This window comes from Phalacrocorax aristotelis, chromosome 1 (assembly GCF_949628215.1).
Source record: "Phalacrocorax aristotelis chromosome 1, bGulAri2.1, whole genome shotgun sequence".
Lineage (NCBI taxonomy): Eukaryota > Metazoa > Chordata > Aves > Suliformes > Phalacrocoracidae > Phalacrocorax > Phalacrocorax aristotelis.
This window is the reverse complement of record NC_134276.1, coordinates 98,324,593-98,347,260: the sequence shown is the minus strand read 5'-3', so window position 1 is coordinate 98,347,260 and position 22,668 is coordinate 98,324,593. Positions and strand designations below refer to the sequence as shown.

Here is a 22,668-nt window from a genome sequence, read left to right as displayed (position 1 = left end):
AGTTGCAGCCTGGGCAGGGGGGACAGAGTGGATGGGGATGGTGCCATGCCACCCCATGCCAGCCCTGCCTGGAGAGTGGCTAGGGGACTCCTTATCACTAAAGATTTACACTCAACCTTTAAGCAGGGTTTGTAGCAGGGGGGCATCTCGACCTACATAAAGACAGCATGGATGTTCTGCGTCTTGAGAGCAGTGAGTCCAAGTGCAAACGGTGTGTGATCTGAATATCCTACAGATACACCTTGGAAACCCTAATAAAGTTGCCTCTGAATCACATATGTGGAGCAGGCATCGGGACCAGGAAACAGAGGCACCTTTTTTACTCCTTGGGAGCACCCACTGGGGTAAGTAATATCTGGCTGGTGCACCACCAGATCGTCGGGCCAAAGGCTCAGGCCCGGCAGCCCTCTGAAAGCCACATCTACTTTTAAAGGTTGTGTGTAAAAGTGGTGTGTGTTGTCCTCAGTAAACAGCTTGGCAAAGCAGAGCTGTGCAACACTTGACGTGCCACCTGCAGTCTAGGGGATAACAGCTTAGTGCTGCCTGTAGCTGGTCAAAATGCTACTTGAAGGCAAACAACGGAGAAACGTCATCTGGTGCCGTATTGCCAGGATTTGGCCCAGCTGATGATCTGCTGAAGGGTTCAGTAAGATTGGGTAATTCTTCCAAGTCATTTTTGCCCTGTGTTGCGCAGCATATAATGAAATAAGGAGATTCAGGAGGGTTAAAACAGCTAAAGGAAGGCAGCAATATCACAGAGCTACACATCCTCTTCGATGAACACCATCTTCTATCGCCCTTCAGGCATGGGCCTGAGGTGTGCCTTAGATTGCATCAGGCTTTTACCATCATTTCTGAGCACTCAGCTTTTGTAGATTCCCTTCTACATGAAAAGTTCTTGAGAAGTGCAGTAGTCGTCAATTTTACAGCAAAGAATTTTTTCCAACAAGTATTACTGTAATTAAGGGGTGGGTGGGATGCGTGCTGGAGCTTAGGAAGCACACTTTAAATACACAGGGACAATAGATATGACAAGGAGGACAGAGAGGCAGGAATAGGATCATCACCTGGATTTCAGAGCCTGCCTTTTTGCTGGCTAAAGAAGCTAGTCGCTTTCGTAAATAGAAAGCAGAAGGTGGATGCTCACTGGTGTGAGATTCTGATCATTAGATGGCTCAATGATGTGTGATCGGATCTTGCAATGCAGTGACCTTGTCCAACCACTTTTGGAGTAGGTCATCACAGGGAGAGATCTCAGCCTCCTCCTCTACAAGACCAAACACCCCATGAGCATCTGCCACTGTGAGTGCTCTTACTGCGTCTTTCTAAATGGCTGCAGTTTTGTTGTCATGGCCATCTTCCTCAGGTACCCGCTGCCTGCGAAGGTCAGTCAAGTCACTCAGGAGTGAACCATGGTAAAATGGGGCTAAGGCAATGCTTAGCAGAGCAGGCTATGAAATGATCAGTCACAGAAGTCCTGACTGACATACAGAAGCAGTGGGGTTGATGTGGAAGTGCTGTTGCAGCGGGAGAAGCTGCACCCACCTCGGAACAGCCATGGCAATAGCCTACAGGATAACCTAGAGGATTAGCCTCCAGGATATCTTACAGGATAGCCTATGGGATAGACTGCAAGATAGACTAGAGGGTAGCCTAGAGGGTAGCCTCCAGGACAGCTTATGGGATAGGCTGTAACACAGCCTAGGGGATAGCTTACAGGATAGCCCATGGGCTAGCCCTACAGTGGCAAAGGCTCTCTCCTGGAAGACTTCAGTTGCCTGTTCCAAGCTGGCAGAGGAAGGATGTGAAGCAAAGGCTTGTACTTCCCCAAAAGAGTCACCTTGCCACTGAACTGGCTCCAGGACCTGCCTAGCCCCACCAGCTCTTAAAAATCCCCTTTGCACAGCGAATGAGCCCTGCCTACGCGTTGCAAGGGCAGCCGAGGCTGCACTTTGTGCCGTGCTGTGGCCCACAGGGCCACATTGGCCTCCTCTGCAGGTCAGCTGCACCTCGCTCATGTTGCAGCAAGTGCCTGGGGGTGGGCAGGGAAGGCAGCACCGACCCCACTTCCACAAGCCCAACTCTCCCAGGCTACAGCACAAAAGGGACCAGGAAAGGTTTTTGCAGCACCTTCATCAGAAGCCTCAGAAAACACCAAGAACTAATGCTTACAGAACGAGCTGGTTCCAGCCACTCTGCACGCTTGCAGCCCATCAGACAGCCTCTCCCCTGCGAGGGCCGAGGAGCTGCTGTCTCCAAAGCTCTCTCCCCTCCGTGACCGAGTGTCACCCACCACCGCCGCTGCTTCAGGTCCCCACAGGCGCAGGCACGGCAGCACAGCACAGACACGCAGCAGATGGCATTTGGCGTGCACTCAGAGAATCGACTGTCGGATGCTTTGCTCCCTCCTGATTTTCAGCTGCGCCCTCCCATGGGAGATGCCTTTGCCAGGATACTTCACGTTCCCTTCAATAACAAATTCCTTTGCTCCAGGGGTGGCACAGAGGGTGTTGGGTGAAAACATGGGCTTTACACTTTCTTTGTGCTTCTGGAGCTTATGGAGGGAAAAAAAGCAGCTGCTTTTTCTTTCTGTCCTTGTAATGATAACAGGAGGGATGTGGAAATCAAGCTGCTGAGTTTGGGCTCAGATAGCCCGAGTCCTGGCTGCGGTGGGTGTCTGCAAGGACACTCCCAGCACAGGGCGCAGCTGGGAGCCTGTCACACCGCTTGCAGGGTGCGGGCAGCTCACCAGAAGGGTCAGCACTAATTAAAAATGACGGTCTTATTTCACCACAAATGCAAATGATGTCTCTCACCACCCTGATGAAGGAGGGTTATTTTCCCCCCTCCCCAGCACCCCCAGGAGATAAGTGCCACTTGGTCTTGTGTCTAACAGGAGCTCGTCAGCCCCAGAGTCAGAGCTACAGTGCAGAAGCCCAGCAGCTCTCAGCCCTGATGCCAAGAGGGGTTGTTGCTATGGGAATCAAGAGGGCACATACAGACAGCATCTGGAGCCTGTGTCTTTTCCTGTCCAAGGCAGCTGGATTTGGAGGGAAGCAAAACTAAAAGGAGGTGGCAGAGACAGAGGCACAGCCGAATGCATGCATGTTAGAGGAGGGACCTTCCCAGAATGAGAGTAGAGTGGGATACAGAAGAGCAGGGACACCAAACTGTCAGGCAGTGGTGGCTCGGCTTGGTAGGATAAATCTTATTTTCTGCTCTGTTTGACACTGGAAAAAGGTCCAGTGGGACCCCAACTGTAACAAGATGGGATCTGCCTCCTCAACTTACCGGCCCAAGTGTATTTATTTGGATATTGATGGAAGAATTCAAAAGGTACTTTTGCTGTTTTTCACAAAGTGGTGTCTCCGGACGCAGCAGCAGCTGCAGGCTGTGCTCGCTGCACGACCTATTTCTGTAACGCGAGTTAGACGCGTGTTTGCATTCAGCACCATTGCGGGCTTCAAACCTCTTTTTAAGGGGAAGGGTGGGGGGGTCTTGAGTGGCTTCTGCTTCGTACACAGATGTTTATTTAAAGGGGAAGGGGAGGCTGGCAGCAGGGGAGGGCTGGGCCAGCCTTTGCTGCCTGTGTGTGGGATCCTTGGTTTAGCAGCCGTGTAGGCTTCCTCTCCCGGAGTAGCGTTGCAACGTGTTTACAAAGTTTTGCCTACGGAGAGGTTTTCACCCAAACAGTGGGAGCTGGAAAGCATGGCATGCTGAGTTATTTGGAGGTTGCCTGCTGGGGGAGAGGGTTTTACAATGGGCATTTTCCTAATGCCCAGCTGAACGGCAGGCAAGAGCCCGGCTCTTGTGCAATGGGGTGTGCCGCTGCATCGCTGGGGGGCTGCGGGGTCCCCGTCACCTTTGCCAAGTCGTTCATAAAATTTTAACTAAAACTTTCACTTCCATTAGCTTGCCTTGTTTGCTTAACCACGGTTCACAGCACAGGGGAAACTGTGGGAGAAATATGTTCTGGCTAACAGGGAGAGCTCGCACGCTGTTGAGCTGACAGCCCACTGCTTTTAAATAGAAACAATGCCGATGCATTTCTGTAAGTTGTCTTTTTCTTCTTTCTGTCAGCAATTCTTTGGCCACAAACCAAGTGCCCTTCTTGTAATAGAGGGAAAGCAGCCACCAGGCTCAAGAGCAAGTAACTCTGACTTGCAAAATTCAAACCTCTCCCTCCCATCTTCCTGCTCTAAATCTTCATGTCCCCCAGCCTCGCATTTAGTTTCTCCTTTAAAAAGGAACAGCAAAGATACCCTTTCTCTTCCTTCCCCTTTGCTGTATGAGTGACTGCAGAAATGAGGTAAAGGGAGAGCTGATACTCACAGTCCTGTCCCACCACGCACGCCTCCATTGCCTATGGTCCCCTCTGCCACTGTCCTGGAGACCCACAGCGACTGCCAGGGTCCTGCCCTTGGGAGCAATACCTTGGAAAATCCAAATCTGCACCAGGTCGCCCACAGCGGCTGCTCCTCTTCATCCATCTCAGGGCTTAGACGTGACAGTGGTCCCTTTGCTGCTGCAGGCTCCTCCGTATCGGCGGGCGGGAGCATGCCGGCTCTGCTGAGCTGAAGGCGCTGCTTCCCTTTTGCCAGGACTTAATGAGTTGGTCGCCTGGCAGCCCCCAGAAGCAAGGCTTGTACGGAGCTCCCTGGCACATTTACTGTTCAGTAGGAAAATGTTTCAGTATTTTGAAAGGGTGGCAAGTGTTTCCATAGATGTTAGTAAGGCACATCATCCTTCCTCTACTCTGGTTTGAAAAAGAAATAGCATTTCTCAGAACCAGTCTCTGGAGAGTAATTTTGACACTAAAAACACAGAAGAGGCACAACTGCATGAGCAAGCAAATGCAAACTCAGGCGGCATTAAGGATTTTTTGCTAGATAAATATTATCTGGCTTTTTTGTCAGATGTGAAATTCCATCTGTGCAATGTTTGGAAGGATTCCTGCAGTAAAAATGCCATGTGAATGGGGTTCACACAGGGGTAAGCAGGGCATATCTCGGGTTCTCATGCCTCCCCAGTAACAACATTATTAGAAAGAAAGAAAGAAAGGAAAAAAGCAACCCTTAATCTTCCAAGGAATGCAGTATTGGAGGCTTCTAAAGGGAACTCATTAAATCAATGCTAAGCTGCTCATGGACCCAGTAATGAGGTATGAGCTTCATTATAACAGCGCTTGTTGAGTTTGAAAGGGCTCAGCTCCATATTGCAACGGGCTTGCTGGACACCGCAGTCATGCAATAGAACTGGGCATCCTACCATAGTGTTAGCTGTGGTGGCAATTATTCACAGGTAATTCTGTGTTTCTGCAGCCCCATTCTGAATTTCCACCGGTGCAGCCACAGGGCGTGCCACTGGCTTTGGGAGAAGTAGTTTCACCTCGGCACTGGGGTGAATGAAAGGACACACCAGGCTCAGAGCGCTGCATGCCACATCCCCTGGGAAACTGTGTGTCGCAGATGAGCACTTGAAAGTGCGCTGAAACAGGAGTGTTGAACTAAGCTAAGTAGGTTTGTGTGTCGGCAGGTCCAGAGGGGCACAGCAGGGAGGGCAAAGGGATATGGCGATTGTCGGAGGAGAGTTTCATAGCTTTCAAATCCTTCTCAGTAGTTGTTAAAATAAAGGAGGTGCCATCAGCAGGAGTTAAATGCAGCCCCGCACCCGAAGCCAGCACGTCCCAAAGGATGGGCTGAGGCCCATGAGCGCAAGGCCAGCACCATGAACACCCAGGAGTCCAGTAGCTTCCTACGTGAGGGCAGTGGGAGGCTGAGAGCAGAAGAGAGCCCAGCCCATTGCTGCTGTTCATCACTCCTACATTACACTGGGGAAGCCTAGCCCTTGCCTCAATAACTTCCTCAGCTCTTGCCCTTTCCCCTCAGCCCCATCCCACTTGCACCTGCAAAGGCTCCCAGTCATTTGTCACAGTTTGATAAACTGACCTTTCAGAGGCATGGGCAGGCATGAAATGGTCTTCACCAAAGCTGACTGCAGGGACGGGCTCTCCTCCAGTGGGCAGACTTGACTGAGCATCTCCCCATGCTGGAGCAGCGGGGCTCTGCTTTGGGCAGGACATAAGATGACCCCCCCCATCCGAGCCGACACCAACCGTGGAACCCCCCACAGGCACCTGAGCTCAAGATCCCCAAAGGGGTGACTTTTGTGTCCACCAAGGTTAGGCTTCAGACTACTGGAAGCTGTGCCCCAGCCAAGGGGCAGGGATGGGGGTCTCCCGTGGGGCAGATACCTGCCCAGCTGGTGGAGGTAGAGCCAAACATGAAGCAGGAGGTGGAGGGGACAGCGATGCTGGGGCTGCTGGAGAGGGAAATCAAAGGCTTTGCAGCATTACAGCCGCACTCCAAACTGGGACTCTGTGCAAACCGGCTTCAAAGAGGTCATTTGTTCTCAGAGCTGGTTGAAAAATGATGTTACAGCGTAATGCACTTCCTATCCAGTGCCTACGGAAAGGGCATGTATGCCTGGGGGAAACAAGCACTGCTCGGTTTATTTATTTTTAAAGGATCCTCTTGCCCAGAGACACCCATCAGTTCTTTACTGGCTTGCCTGGACACACACCTCCCTCTGCGCTTTGCACATGTGCCCAATGAACACATCCGTGTCCCACCCCTGCCATAGCCTGGCCTGCTGCCAGGCAAAGCGGGGAAGCCGTGGCCATGTTTCATATAGGATACGTGATCTTGCAGTACCACAGTGGACAGGGGTTTGTCGTCATTCCTGGAGTACCACTAGATAGGGTCAAGCACCCAAACCCCCCAACCTGCCGATGGACAAGTGAGGTTTGCTGCGCCAAACTTAGGATCTGGAGTCTTGTTTTCCTTCATAACATTATTAACCCTTTGGCTGCATTTTTAAGAAAAATTCCTATTGAGTCTGTTTCAAATTAAAAATCCACCAGCAGGAAAATGTTCCCCAGCCCATGCCCAAATTTTTTCCATGTAGAGACTACTGGGGAACATTTTCTTTTGACCTTTGAGATTTAAATGGTAGCATAACAAACCAGCCAGTGGCCTTAATCCCAGATGGGTGGCTTTGTGGCTCTCATTTTCAAATGTCACAGGTAGTGGTTTTGCTCACAGAGTTGTAAGGAGTTCCTCTGACAAAAATGCTTAATTCAAGAGGATTTCTGTTTCCAGTGTCTTAATCAGCATCACATTTGTAACAAGGATGGAAAGTCAGAGGGGTACAGAGCTTGAGCTAACTAGAAAAAGAAAAGGACCGCCGCCTTTGTAAAAGATTCAAGGAAATCACTCAGGGTGGTATTTTTGTCCTCTTCAGAAAGCAAGTAAAGAATTTTGGAGCCATTTTTCTGGTTGATTGGGTCATTCTGGATGCCAAACAGAGAAATTACTTTTGTTTCTCAAAGAAATGTATTGAGTTCAACCTTTCTGGCTGGCTACTGTACTGACCTGTGGAGCAGGACTCTGATCCATCCACAGCCATTGTTTCTCTTGGCCTGAGGTCCATGATGAACACAGCAAAGCTAAGACTGCGTTTTGATGCTGTGGTTACTGCATTGAAATGTCAGTGCATAGGAATTGTTTCTGTCATGTGAGCTTTTCTTTTTAATTAGAGCAACAGCAACTGTGATATAAATGCCTAGACTCTAGCAAACCCAACAGATTTTTCCGAAGCTTGTCGTGCTATTTTTAACACACCAAACTGGATTCAGATTAAAAACAAAACACAACAGAAAAATAATGGTGTGATGATCAGTTCAAGGCGATTAAATATTTTTGCATCCCTGTGACTCTGTAGGCACGGCAGGGCAAGCATGTTTTGGGCTGCCCATGGACCCAATTCCCTTTCTGTTCAGCCTGGTGATTTAGGGCAATGGTCTTTCAGCTGCCAACTGTTGGAGGGGTGCACAGAGCTGGGGTTCATGGGCAACTGGGACATGGACACCTCCAGGGGCCTCTCTGCCTGGCTGGTGTGCACAGATTCCTTCCACACATGGACAAGCCAATGCCAAAACCCTCCTTAGCATGGTGAGGCATAAGGATGTTTTTGTGGGATCGAGGCCATCTTCTTAGTGCTCGCAGATCTCTCTGGGTGAGGGAAGGTGCAAGGTGGAACAGCCTGGGTCTGGCCAGTGGTCTCGGCTCACCTTGGCTCTCTGATTTTAGCTGGCCTCAGTGAATTCAAGGCAGCTGCTAGATGTTCTTATTATAAAGCAGCAAGAAATGAACAGCAGGTTCCTAAAACTCCATCACATTACAGCACATAAACAGTTTAAAGAATAAAAATGGCTTAAAACCAGGCTTTTAAAAAAGTGAGAGAATACGTCATACTTGAGACCTCTCTCTCTCCTACTCCTTCTTCTCTCTCCTCCCCAGCAAGGGCTCCTCAGAGCATTTAGAGAGCCAAATCATAATCCTAGCATAGCTCTGTAATTCCACATAGCTCCATAATTCTTCTGTACCCATCATCCAAAAAAGCTTGTTTGCTGCTGCTTATCTTTCTGAATTCACGTGCAGTCTATTATAGTTATTACAGTTTATGCTCACAATAGCCACGACAAAGTGTAGGTCTAACACTCTCCTGCTAGCCTTACCTATGGATTCAGACAAGCCAATGGTAGCAACTTATGCTACTTGCATAAGTTTATGATACTTGCATAAATTTTCTATCAATTTTCTAGTGAACTTACTGCTACAGCTGCAAATTGGCCTTTGACTGGCCTCTCACCATACCTACTTTTCCTTACTCGGTTAACTAACATTACCCTTCTGACAGTCCTATTTTATCAAGCGTGTTGTAATGTCAGACATGAATTGTGTGAGTAGTTTTGAAATAATCGTCCGAGCTTCACTTGCATTTAGTGAGGACATTTGGTGCTAAAGCACCCTTGTTATTCAGTTTACAAAACATTTCAAGCTTAATGCATTAATGTGCTACAGGGTTAATTGCACTTAGTACTCCATTAGCAGCAACTGTGTGCCCTTTTTATGTTAATTAAAGCCAGAGTATAGACATTTCTGTTATTTGTCAAAGGCTGAAATATTTTTATGTCTGCTGCAGAAAATAAGACACTTTCAGCTCAGCCTCTCACAACCAGCCTTGCTGGTTCCTGGTTACATTCTGCCATTAATCATTAGTACTGAAAGACTGAATAGTAGCAATATGTCCCTTAGTATAGTCAGGAGGTTGCACAAGGCCCTCTTTAATGTAATCTGGCTTCCTCTATGAGCCCCAGTGACTAAAAAGTAACAAGATCCATCCTTGCTCATAGTGACAGAGCCAACCCCTGCCACACTGTCCCTCTCAATGGACATCCAAGGTTGCCCTGGGGGTCACACGATATGTAGACATTTTCTTTTCCCTGAAAAGAGAAAAATCTCTTCTCCCATAGTGCTCTGTTCAGGGATGTTATAAGGATGGGAGTTGCAATATACCACGTGGCCACGTGCCTTGAGATCCTGATACATCAGCTCTGTCTGGCAGCTTCTGTTTCTCATTTTAGGGTAATGTATATAATTAGGAAACTAACAGGATTCACCCCACTTAACCGTTAACCGTAGCCATCTAACAGTTAGTGATGACTGCTCCAAGCTAGTCACTGGGGAGGCGGGTGGTGCCTCCAGAGGATGATTCATCCCATCTTAAACTGGGTTTTGGAGATGTGTGGGCTGATTTACCCTTTGGAAGTTATCCTTTTTCTCTACTGGCAAGAGAGGGCGTCTAAGCAGAGCAACATGCATGAGATGCCAAGCCTGCAAATGTTTGAAGTTACGTCAGATGAATCCCACCTGTACATTTCACTTAGGTGTTGTGTTGAAACGAATGTTGTCAAGCCACGTCACTGCTCAAAGGTAAGTGTGAATCAGCAGGACTGCAGAGCTCCATCTGTCGGAATAAAAACATCTACCATGCTCCTCATCCTCTAACAGAAGCAGTGTTTGAAGAGCTTGCGGGAGCCTTCATTTTTGCTCGGATTCTCATGTGAGGGCTCTCATGCTTTCTTCCCCACACACACATGCACACACACACTTATTCTCTGTTCCTCTCTCAGAGAAGCTCCTACTGCATCAAACAGATGGCAAATCTGGCATACTATTTTTAATGCTGCCTACATTTGAAGCTCAGATAAATGGAGTGGTTTTCTGAATATCAACTATTAATTAGTGCAAGAAAAAAAGCAAATAGGCATTTTTGCTATAGCTGGGCTCATGCTATGCCTGTATCTGAATTCCAAGAATGAGAAACCTGGGAGATGTTTAGATGTGGGGTTTTAGGTAAGGTTTCTGTTGGATATTGGGAGCCATGCCTGATAAGGTCATTTATCACCATTTTTTGAGGAAGACCTTTTTGCTTACACATTTAAAAATATGAATTCCTTCCAGTGATTTCTACGGAGTGGTATCTAAAAGTTTTGGATCCTGCTTCATTTTTATATGGGCAACAAAGACCACTGGAGAGACATGGAAAATCACAGTGAAAGATTTCATGTCAGTCTTCTGCCTTAGCAATTCAGAAATCCTCCTGAAAGCTGCTGTTACAGAAGCAGCATCAATTTTCAGTCCCTCCAATATACATAACTGAGTTTTACCAGACTCTTCCCTGACATACTGTCCTCCAATCTCATTAGTGAAAAATTATAATTTTAGATTGTTTCAACTCTGCACTTTCAGCCCGACTCCAAGCATTGCTCACTGAGCTGAATGAAAGACATCACCAAGTGCTAAAAGTCTTGAACACAGCTGGTTGAGACCAGCAAAAGGATGTGGGACTGGAAACTGGGGATAGGCTGGCTTTGAAAATATGTCTGCATTATTTATTTAGCAATTTTACTAGGGTAAAAAAAAAACAAACACAAGTTAAATTCTTGGAAGAAAACCCAATTACCAACAACAGATCGGAACAGGATAACATTCTGGACAGGGTTTACAGTTTACAGAGAGGATTAGCTGTTCTGAGGATCAAATATAGAACAGAAATTGGATTTGTAGGATGTGTTTTTACCCATCCTATCTGAAAGCAAAATATAATGTGATTAGTTGTAAGCTGGTAGGTTGCAGAGTATATGCACTATGGTCCCTTAGTAATAGCTCCATCACAATCCTTAATATTGAACTGCTCCTCTGAGTGGGAAAGCCAGACAGAGTAAGGGCTCTTAATCCCTACTCTTTCTGTGAGTGGGCTTTTAAAATCCTCGTCCTCAACCACAGGTGGATACTATGGATCAAGAGACAATGGACCCTTATTTCAGAGGAAGCTGTTTCAAAAAATGCAGAACCATCTCCAGGAAAGAAACCAGTCCCACAGAAGTGAGCTCTGGGCCAGGAACCAGGCATCCCCATTGAGTCACGCTGTCCTACTTCGCAGTCACTGCATGCTTCATCAAAATATTATTTCCACTCCAAAAAGCCTCAGTTATTATTCATTCTGCTTTCCCCCCGCTTTTGCTTCATGTTACTTCCCAAGGCAGGCAGGCAGCTTTCCCCACTTAAATCAAATGGCTACTTCTTGGTCTTTATGGAGAATTATTGAAATGATCAAGCTGAGCATTCAGGGAAGACTGGTTTTCCTGTCACTTTTTTTGTACACATGGAAGAAGTTTTGCTAACAGTAACAAAGACAGAAACATGAAATAATGTTAACTCTCAAACAGGGAAAATGAATTGTTTGCAGATGCTGCATCATTTTTGAGGAATACACTCTTTACTTCCTGGCACAAATCCAAAGGAGATGCAATTAACAGGGTTTATATGTGCCTGATTTTCACTGTGGCATTTAGTCATCAATCTGCAGGCTGGAGCAGAGACTTCTATTTCCTTTCCTATGTGGTGTATTGCCTCTGTGACACTGGTTACATGATTTTGGCTCTGTCTTTGCTTTCAGAAATGATACCGGCAAGTGAGTGTCTTGTCTTGTCCGGTCTTGCAGGAGACTCTCATATCACCAGGCAATGTTGGGGTCCCTGTGTCCACTCTTTCTCGTAGGAGGTCCATCAGGAGCTGCATCCCTGGCTTTTTTGGGCTATGCTGACCTGCATGACTATGCACTTTTTTTGATGTGTATTATGGGGAAACTTGTCTGTCTCCTACACATGCATGATCTTAGCCCACTACCACAGTTGTAGAAAGAGGAGGCTGTGGTCTCCTGCCTTTGGCCTCTGTTATGCTCCATAGTAGGGTCTCAGTCCTGTCCTAAGCAGTGATTTCTTCCAACCCTGGGCATTAATGCAGAAAGTGAGGTGCTGTGAGACATGTTGCAGCAGTGGCTTGCCACCCCAGGGTAGGAACACAGACCTAAGCAAGACGATGACTGGGGCTCAGGGACAGCTGAGACAGGTTTGAAGGGAGATGAAGTCCCCAGATGCTGGCTGTGGGTCTGGATCAGACCCACAAACAGCACCAGAAAAGTATTGTCATGGAGACCTGGGCTGAAGAGCAATGGCTTCGGGACATCTGCCCAAGTAAGGACATCTTCACAGAATTGGGTAAGATGCTCACTTCTCCACCCAGTGGCAACAGAGCTGCCTGTCCTCAAAGCTGCAGGTCAACCCACCTTCCATGGTCATGGAAGAAACCACGTGTCCCATCTGGCTGAAGTACAGCTACAAGCCAAATGTCACTGTATTGCCTTCATGTTGCTAATGTCCCTGCAATGATAATGGACTTCAGGCAAACAGGATTCCTATACTGTGCTGGAGCCATCAATAGTACACAGCACTGTCCTCCCGTCTCTCCAAAATCCATTCCAACCATATTGCATCAGCACAACTGACATTGACTTTATCTGGAACATAAACCTACCGGCAATAAAGGAACAATTGCATATGGCTGGGAAACATCTGAGGCTGGATGCTTTGTTTTAGAACAGAAGGAAGTTGGTCAGAAAAGCTCAGCAGGCTGCAACAGAAGAAAACTTTAGTAGCATATGCTCTTTGATGAAAAAAAAAAAAGCAACCACTGAGGACAACCCTCCTGAGATGAGTATCAAAGTGCAGTGGGTGATTCACAAACCCACTTCTAGTAAACTTAAGTAAAAAGCCAAGTATGAAAAGCCAAAAAGCATGTATGGTGATAGCTCATAATCTACAAAATAGTATCTACAGTCTTTGTTTTGCTTCCCACTCTTTCACTATTACATGGAGTAAAGGAAGCATTAAAATTCATCCTCAATGCACCGAAAGCTCCTGCTGCTCTCTATGAGTCAGGCTGGCTTTCTCACCCTTTTTTTTTTTATTTTTTTAAACTCCTTTCCCCTCTTATCTGTCTTGGTCAATAATAATTGATTTCCAGAATAAGAAACCTCAATACCTGAAATAGCACTCCTGGCACATCACAAGCTTTTACCCTCTGTTCAAGCACCATTAACATCATCTCCTCAGTTACTGTGTGTACCAGTTGTTGTACCCTCCAATACTTTGTCAGCCGATTTTAGCAGCTATCACCCTGGTAGGATGCTGTGTTCTGCTAGGAGCAGAGTTTCAGGACTATCTGAACTTGATCAGCTATGTTTTATTTGTTTGAGTGCTGCTGTATTTTAATAACCAAGGGTCAACCACTGGGCAAAGCAGGCTGTTAAAACACACCTGGGCATTAATCCCACCCATTTCCCTAGTAGCAATTACTAACTACCTCGCAATCAAGTGCCTTGATGTTTTATAAAGTGAAGATATTGCCTGGTGTCTACCAGGCCCCCACTACCCACAGTCCCTGCCTCCTCCGGCAACATGAGGCAAGGCAGCAAAAACAAACTAATGGAAGGCTATCCCAGATGACATGTTCTTCATTTTCTGGGTCACCAGCCTCGAGGCTGATCTGTGGGAACGCACATCCCATGTGCCTGTGATGGACAACAATGTAAACTGTGCGTGAGAATATGGCATGCTATGGGTAGTCACGAGTGGGTGGAAAACAAGGTTCCAGTGAGGCAACCGCAATGAGAAAAGACTTTTGACCTTGATCTCCCTGTGCTTCAGACCTCGTCTGTGAAATGTCACTTCCTTGCTCCTCCTGAGTTTTGCCATTAGGTGTCCACAGGTTCCTTTGAGCTGCTGCATCCTGAACCGGGTTGTTCTTTCTGCGGCTGTTTCTTCTTTGGGGGCATGAGGGAGCTGAGCTCCAGTGCTGGCCAGGCAAGCTGCCCTGCTGCACACCACCACTGGCCCCTGCAACCACCCAGATGGCACCAGCAGCCCCCAGACAAATCAGCCACACCTCTCTCTGTTATTCCTGGCTTTGGGAAGATGAACTGACTGCCATGAGGCATTTTATTTCCATGGCAGGTTCAAAACCTCCACCATAGTCAATCAAAGGCACACAGAGAGGCTGTGTGCCCCCCACCTCAGCTGCAAAGAAGTTCTCAGCCAGGGAGCACCATCACCCACATGTCCTGAAAGAAACAGGAATCTTGGGGAAAATCGTGGCATGGGATCACGTCATTGAAGGATGCATTGCAACAGGGGTCAAGGGGCTGTTGCGTTCCTAGACCCACCGCTCGAACAGAGTTCTTTGCATAGGGGCTACCTGGTGTCTGTGGAAGGGCAAGGCGATGGAGAGGCGTTTTGGGGGCATGGGAAGGTAACAGTGGCAAATTTTGTAATTCAAGGTCTGAGGTCTGACCTAGCAGCAAGAAAGATACAGCCTGACAGTTGGTGGGAAATTTGGCACAGCCTGGGGAGGAGAAAATCTTCTGTTCTCTTTAAAGCTAGCTTAAGCCAGTGTAGTCCAAAAAGCAATGCCCTTTTATACCACCCAAGGACCTCCCCAAATCTGGGCTATTTTCTTCCTAAATCGGGGCTTTTACATCCTTAGATTTGCAGTTGTTATCATCCTGCAGCAATACTGTATTATGAAATACCTTTTGCTCTCAGTTCACATACATTATTGCTCTACTTCTGAACAGCGCAATTAAGTCTCCGGAGCTTGCTTGCTTTATCAAAAAAAGCACAGGTATTAAACAGGAGTAGAAAAATACTCCATCTCACAAGTCAAATGAGATAATTGAAGTGGTAGGATGAGCCTTAAAATTAGCCCAGTTCACACCTGAATAGAGTTCATATCTCACTGGCAACTAACTGTCCTTTCTCTTCGTCTTCTATTTTTTTTTCCCCCTGCTGCTGTTCGGTTTGGAAGGTGATCTTTAGTAAATATTGCAACTCCAAAGATATCATGGACCTCTTCTGCATTGCAACAGGGTTACCAAGGTAGGTCTATCTTTTAATTTGTGACATTCATTTCACTTTTTTTCCTTTACTTCTGGGGACAATTTAAAGACAGGCCCCAAATAATGCATTTACCTGCTATTCAGGCTTCTCTCTCCTCCAGTCTACTGGAAGAAGAAATTGGGGCAGCCTAGAGAGCACCAGCTGGAAAAGTGCATGAAGCTCTGGCAGGCATTGAGCCACTTCAGTGCTGACTGTGCCTGAGGAACAGAGTGGAGGAGAGTAGAACAGAAGAGAGATAGTCTAAAAAAATAAAAGCAAGTGCAGAAGCCCAGCCCTGAGAGCACATGGGCTGTGTGCACCTATCAGCTATCCCTCAGTGCTACATTTTTTCCCATATTGAGTAAAAGGCAACCATATGTTTAGAACGTGTTTTTTTAGGGAAAAATTTGTGGCTAATGAGAAGCATTGCCACTACGTGATAAGCTTTCTATTTACATAGAGTACAATCTGATCCCAGGTATGGGATAGTCAAACACAAAGTGCTCCAGTAGAACCATTTTATAGAAATAAATATCCCCAAATCTATTGCCCAGGCCAAGTGTTTCCTAATTTATGTTGTCCTGCAAAGTCCATGCATGTCTCCTGCTGCAATTTCATAGAGGTTTTGTTTCTCTTACCTTCAACCTAGAGAGCATCACACAACTTAAATCTCTTAGTTGCGAGGGATCCAGTATCAGGTGTAGGTGTGTGCCAGGTGGGAAAGACCAGCATGTGGTGGAGGGTGGCATAGTTTAGCACCCAGCCACTCCTGCGTTACCTATCCAGGGCAGTGGTACAGGGGGAGGGAAACCCCTTAGTCAGACCTTAGAAGGGTGCATCTGCTGTCTGCATATGGGCCTTGAGCGGGGCAGGCCAGATGTGCAGCGGCATGTGATAAGCTGTAGTCTTTACCTTGGTACCTACAGGTTTACAATACAGAAAAAGCACGGGAAAAAATAAGCTAATCCTTTAATCATGGGCTTATTGCATGAATCTAGCTCTGGGGACTGAAAAATAAATTTGTCTTTATTGACTCAGAATTTGCATAAACTGCTGGACAGAATGAATGCCCTTTGCTGTTTATCCCGGCTATTTCCTCCCGTTTGACATTGAAGAGGTTAATAATGCTCATTTGCCCATGATGTCAAATACTTGCACTCCATCACTCAGCAAACTTTGTTTAGCAGTTTTAGTCATTCATGAACAAGGGGTTGACTGCATATTTGTAATTTTATTTTCATCAGAAGTCTTCCAAAGAACTGTTCATTTCAGTCAGGCTCCTGGAGCCAGAGTAAAGCTCCAAGGTTTACTCTGAGGCTATGAGATCACACCTAACACAGTATAAAAAAAGGCCCCATATTCAGCAAGGCATTTGTTTTGTTTGTTTTGGCAAAGGAGTAACTAGAAGATTTCAAGACATTCATAGCACTGGTATAGCTATGTACATAGCACATTTGTATAGTGTGAGTCAATACATAGCTGCCGAGTCAATGTATCACAAAACATAGCTTTTTAATAGAAATTATTAGTTGATGCATCAACAGAATACATGAGTTAACAGGGAACTGTTGTGGTTCAACTCCAGCCGGCAACTAAGCCCCACACAGCTGCTCGCTCACTCCTCTTCGGTGGGATGAGGGAGAGAATCAGAAGAGTAAAAGTAAGAAAACTCTTGGGTTGAGATAAAGACAGTTTAATAAGAAAACAAAAGCCATGCACACAAAAAGCAAAACACATAATTAATTTGCTACTTCCCGTTGGCAGGCAGGTGTTCAGCCATCTCCAGGAAAGCAGGGCTTCATCATCATAACAGCTACTCGGGAAGACAAAACTCCATAACTCTGAACGTCCCCCCCTTCCTTCTTCTCCCCCAAGCTTTATATGCTGAGCATGACACCATATGGTGTGGAATATCCCTTGGGTCAGCTGTCCTGGCTGTGTCCCCCCCCAGCCTGCTCGCTGGTGGGGTGGGATGAGGAGCAGAAAAGGCCTTGACACTGCGTAAGCCCTGATCAGCAGTAACTAAAGCATCCCTGTGTTATCAACACTGGTTTCAGCACAAATCCAAAACACAGCCTCATACCAGCTTCTATGAAGAAAATTAACTCTATCCCAGTCAGAACCAGCTCAGGAGCAGTCTGCTCTGAAATCAAAGATAATCACATTTAACATTTTGCCAGAAGCATCTCTGGTAATTGAAATGGGTGAAGCACCAAGCCTACCCCATCCTGTGCTATGACCCTTCCTGCACCAAGGTCCAGTGGGTCTGAGACAGTGCCAGGCCAGGCCAGGAGTGCTGCAGGAGAGAAGACGTCTATGCACCATTTGCAGCAGCACAGAATTTCATCCAGCATTTCTAGGTCAAATAAACCTCTTTGAAACATGCTTTTCAGGAACACAACAATCTCCCTTCTGACAGCAGACAATTGTATGGTATCCATTGATCCGACAATGCCTGCAAACTCAGAGAGGTAAGCCTGGCTGCTACCTGCTTTTCAAAAATGGGGTCAAGCCCAGGGGAAGGGGTGGTGTTTGCCTGCAGATGCCTTTTGTGTGCAGTGGGCAGTAAGCACCTCCCTGGAGGGAGGGAGATGACAGCAAGAATTGCATGCTGGCTTATAACACTAATGCCTGCTGGTTTTGAAGATTTTTTGCTTGTTATTAAAGCAGGCGTAATTGTCTGAGGAAAAAAAATAACGCTTTTAACTGTTTAATGTTGAACACCTGTTCCCATCCCACCCTGTTTGCTGTCCAGTGTGAAATATGAACTGCTTTCTGAGTGTTGCTAACATCAACCCTCTCTGACTCTTCCAGGTCTCCATACAAAGTGATACCTGTTGCCACTGGGCAGCTCTCAGGTAAAACGACCCTTTTGAACTGAATTTACCACAGCTGATTTGGTGAACATTTGCATGTGGAAATTATGCTGTTATGATGCAAGAAAGAAAGGTTGTAGCTGTGGCATAATAAGAAGTGTTTGATCACAGTATTCTGGAGAAAAGCTAAAAAAAATCCTCAGATTTCAAAATATTTGAGGGTGAGGTAAAATGGCTGGGGTCCAGGGGACTTTCACAGTCCTTAGATCTGGTCTGATTCAGCACCACTGATGTCCTGGGGAAAGTCTCGCATGGAGCAGTGGTTTTTTTTTTTTCAGGTGATGCAGGTGATATTTGAAAGCACTGTTGTGCAGTCTTTTGTTAAACAACTTCACCTCTCAGCAAGGCTCTGCTGGAAAGCTGAGCGTGACATTTGAACCCCATGTTATTTCCAAATAGCTGAGGAGACAGCATAATTTCTGTTGTAGGCATGGTAGCTCTAAGTGTAATAAATATTTAAATACACCTGACAAGATTAAAGAAGGCCAGGATGAAAGACCACATCTGGAACACATTCCCCAGCGCACAGCACTGTTGTACTCCACAGGCAGGACTGAAGTGACACTTCTATCATTCCTCTTTGCCTGCCAACGTCATGCTCAGGCCAGTAGCTCTCAGGCACTGGAGCAGAGCATTTGCTTGGAACAACTCCTGTAGAGCATCTGGCTCACTGTCTCTCTCATCCGTGCAACTGCAGTATCTCCTGCCACTCGCTCAGAGGCAGCCTGAGCAAGACCCCTAGCCTGTCCACTGTGGAGCTATAGGGAGAGGCTGGCCGCTGAGGCAGGAGCTGCAGGAAGGTAGGAGACATCAGCTCAGGACACAGTTTGGAGCAGTAAAATGAGAAGATAAGAGAGACAAGGGGCAAAAGGTTAAGATTTTCTTGGAAATGTAGACTGCACAGATAGAACAGGAGGGAGCCAGAAAGTCTGGGCCTGGAAAAAGTAGTTCACAGGAATGAGTGAGGCTCTTTGATTATGGGTGAGGCAGTTTTGCTGGTCCCACCTCATACTCTTGCTAATGCTAATTGCACGTCCCACCTCTTCTTCTTGCTTAGGCTCCTGTGTTACGCAAGAAAACATAGTGTCTCACAGCACTGCCTTGTTTCAGATGGGGAGGTGGAAGGAACCAAAGCCACTCTCTGAGGCCCACGTCCTCTGTGGCAGAAACATCTGTAGGAAAAGGGCGCAGCAAGACAGTGTTGGAGGATGTGCAGGGGGGCATGGAGAAGCAACAGTGGGGAGCTTGTGCATGCAGAGAGTAAAGATGAACAGAGAGCAAAAAGAACAAAGAAGCTAGGAAACAGGGAAGAATTTTATCACAGTAAGATTTGTTGCAAGCCATAAACAGATCCCATGTCAGTGATTTGATTGCCAATGTTGCCAGAAGGAGGTAGTCAAAGTCGAGGGATGCACATGACTGCTAAGGGTAAAGAAGCTGTCCCCTTATTGTAACAAACTCTGCTGGAAGAACATTCCTCTTCCAGTCCAGGAGTGCACTATTTGCATTAAGAGATCAGAAAAAGTCGGGTCCTAACTGGGGTGTGTGTCTCTGTGTACCAGCTGGCATGGGTAACCAATAGCCATTTGTCCCAAGATGGAGAAAGACCAGTGAACAAATCCAGCAGGGCTGGAAAAGGGTAAGAAAAATTCTGGCAGTAGGTTGCCAAAGCATAAAACAGTCTGCTGTGGAAAGAGGAGGAAAGTTGAACTGAGTGTGGTGGAGCAAATGTTCCTTGGTATCTGTTTCTCTTTCACATGGGTTGTCATTAATCTTAAGCATTCCTGACATTTTGCTGAGAGTAGGAAGAATAAACAGAGTGGGAAATTGTTCCTCTTCATTAAAGGAAAAAAAAAACAGCTCTGCTCTAGTCTTCACTTCTTAAACAACTCTGCCTGCGTGATTCTGCTTCCCAAAGCAACTCGTCCAAATACATGTCAAAAAACGGGTCACCCCAATTTTCACAGCAGTGGGAGGTAATGCACCTCTTTTCAGCAGTATCCCAGGCAGCTGGAAAAGAGTGACGCACGCTTCAGCAGAACAAAGACTATAAAAGGTGGGACTGGAAAATACGATCCTTTGGGAGGAAAATATAAGCAGTGGCTTTTATCCAGCAGAGGAGATATCCACCAGAGTCCTGCTAAGAAAACGTTCTTCATTTCCTGGCTGTAGTCATGGGAGAGGGTTGGAATTAAAAAAATTATTATTCCAGTGAGCGTCCATTGGATGCAGTGGCAATTGCTGTATCACTGCAGGGTCAGCTGTCTGCAAGGCAAAAGCGAGGGCCCAGCTGGCCGGCTCTGAGCCTGTGGGGCCATTGCATCACGTTCTGTCCCTCCTCCTGCGGCCCCGGGCCAGAAGGCACATGGCTATCAAAGCAGAGCACCAAACCCCCAGTGCCAAACCCTTCCTTCTCTCTGGGGTGCCTAAACTCCCAAGCCCATTCGACAGGCATCTTCTTTCTCCCAACAGCAGAAAGGCTCTGGTCCGCATCCTTACAGTGGAACAGGCTCAAAACTCACAAACCGATGGCTATGTTGTGGCTGTAATTAGAAGGGTTTGGGCACTCTGCAATATTGCTGGAGATGCCAATTAAATGAACAAATCCTACTAGCAGCACTCTCTTGAGAAATAAAATTGAAGTGTGTTACATTTCTGGTAGTACAGAGAAAGGAACTATTGTGGAGGTCAAGAAAGCCTCATCCACCGCGGTCCTAAACTGGGGGGAAACGTGTGCAGGGGCTTTCCTACTGCTCCAAAGTTAGGGCAGCAATGCCCACAGGTGGCTGAATAATCCCTTAAATATTTCACCAGGGATGTGACTTGAAAGAGCATGACATGTGCCGAACTCAGCCCTAGCTCTCTCTGCACCTCTGTCTCCGTCTTGTTCTGGTGGGTCCTTCAACACAGGCATCCCTTCATCCCTGGGGAAACAGGTGAGGAAACCCAAAGAGAGCAGTGCCCAATTGGGATGGAGGCCAGCACGTCGGGAGAGCTCGCCACCTGCCATTCCTTGCTCAGCAGCCTCAGCGCCAGGGAACCCTGCCAGCGTCACAGCCACTTGCCCAGGTTGAGGCTGTAGGCAGCATCTTCGCCTCCTACTTCACTTGCCGTTCCGTTATTTGCCTTTTCATCTAACAAGCTATCTAGCACTTGCACAGAGGAAAACCCTCAGTGTCTCCCCAGGGATATTGGCTTGCAGTGGGAGAGATATCTTGACCGAGACCTGTGTAGCTGCCTGAATGAAGGCTCACATCTGAATTTGTGCTAGCCCCACCTTGCCCACTGCTGAGCCCACCGACGACAGGTACAGCTGCACCAGAGGTCTCTGGGGACTGCTTTTTTCCCTTGAATGATTAAATACGCAAGATCTTGTGCAGATTGCTATTGGTAAAGTGACAGAAACTTGTCATAGTGTCTAAATCTTATTATTCTGGGATATCTCTCTTCTCCTTTTGGAGGTATATTCACACTTGCAGCTCAGGCAAGAAGGAAAAGGCAGAGACTGCGAGAGGAGAAAACCCTCCTACCTGCCGCTCCTTACATGCATCCCACATGGATGCATGCATCGAGATGGGGGCAACTGCTCAACTGCTTCAGGATTACTCAAGTAAGCAGGGACTTGCATGCAGTAGCCCAAATTAACCTGAGCTGTCAAGTGATTTTGGTGCTCAATACGTCGTGATTCACAGTCGTGGGCTCGGACTTGAAGCACAGCCCTTCCTGAAGCTTTTGTCCACCTGGCTGTTTGTTTATTAAATCCCTCTGACTGCCCAGACACAAAAAAAAAAGAACTTCAGAAAGGGAAATACAGACAGGAGCCCGAGGCAGAGGTAGAGGCACAAGTGAGAAAGAGACTGTGTGGCAGGAATATGCCAGGCTAACACTAGCAGGGAAAGGCAGACACCCACGTTGTTGCAGCCTTGCTTGGCCACAGCAGTAAAGACGGGGGGGGAACCAACCCACCCCCACAACCACATGCACTCCCCTCTTGTACCTCGTTGAGGCTGGCAGGGTGGCGAGGGGAGCCAGGGAGTGCACGAGGATGGAGGTGTCTCCCCAGCCATGATCCCAGGGTGTAAGACAGGAGAGGAAGAGTCGCTGTTCCAAGCAGGGCGGTGTGAAGCAGAGGGTGCATGCCAGTGGGTTATAAGCCATCTGTGTCAGTGCACGCGTAACCTGAGCTGCCCCGGTGCGTACCTAGTCCCCGTCTGTCTGGCAGGGAAGGTGCACGCTCGCTGCCAGCTCTCCTATCTGGCCACGGCAGGAGCCTCAGGAAAAAGTGCTGCTGCCATATTTCCCCGCACCTGCTTTCTGCCCAGACCTGCTGGAGACAGGGCTGCTGGGAGGGAGAGCAAAATGGCTCCTTGCTCTGTGATGCCCCGGCCAAGCTCCCTGCTGAGCTTGGCAGGGGCTAGCAGGCAATGAGCTGAAGTCCCTGTGCTCGCAGCGAGGGCAGGAATGAGCCACGGGAAGCCTGGGGAGGCCTGAGCTTGTCTGTCCCCTGCCCAGCATTACGCTACCGCAGCATCTTCTGGAGGGGGGTGTTCTGATTTTCATTTGTCAGCTCTAAAACACCCTGCCTATTGTGCAAAAATCTGACTTTCTGAA

General features: G+C 47.4%; 1 protein-coding gene across 1 annotated transcript in view; it reads left to right on the top strand.

Annotated features, from left to right (window-relative positions):
* Positions 1–3,089: 3,089 nt before the first annotated feature.
* The window catches only part of PDE9A (phosphodiesterase 9A), a 49,698-nt gene continuing 30,119 nt past the window's right edge, over positions 3,090–22,668 (top strand). The window contains exons 1-4 of the mRNA XM_075099114.1: positions 3,090–3,336; positions 15,111–15,181; positions 17,575–17,652; positions 17,996–18,039. Coding sequence (XP_074955215.1) covers positions 3,268–3,336; positions 15,111–15,181; positions 17,575–17,652; positions 17,996–18,039 — 262 coding nt within the window. The 5' untranslated portion in view covers positions 3,090–3,267. The remainder of the gene's footprint in view (positions 3,337–15,110; positions 15,182–17,574; positions 17,653–17,995; positions 18,040–22,668) is intronic.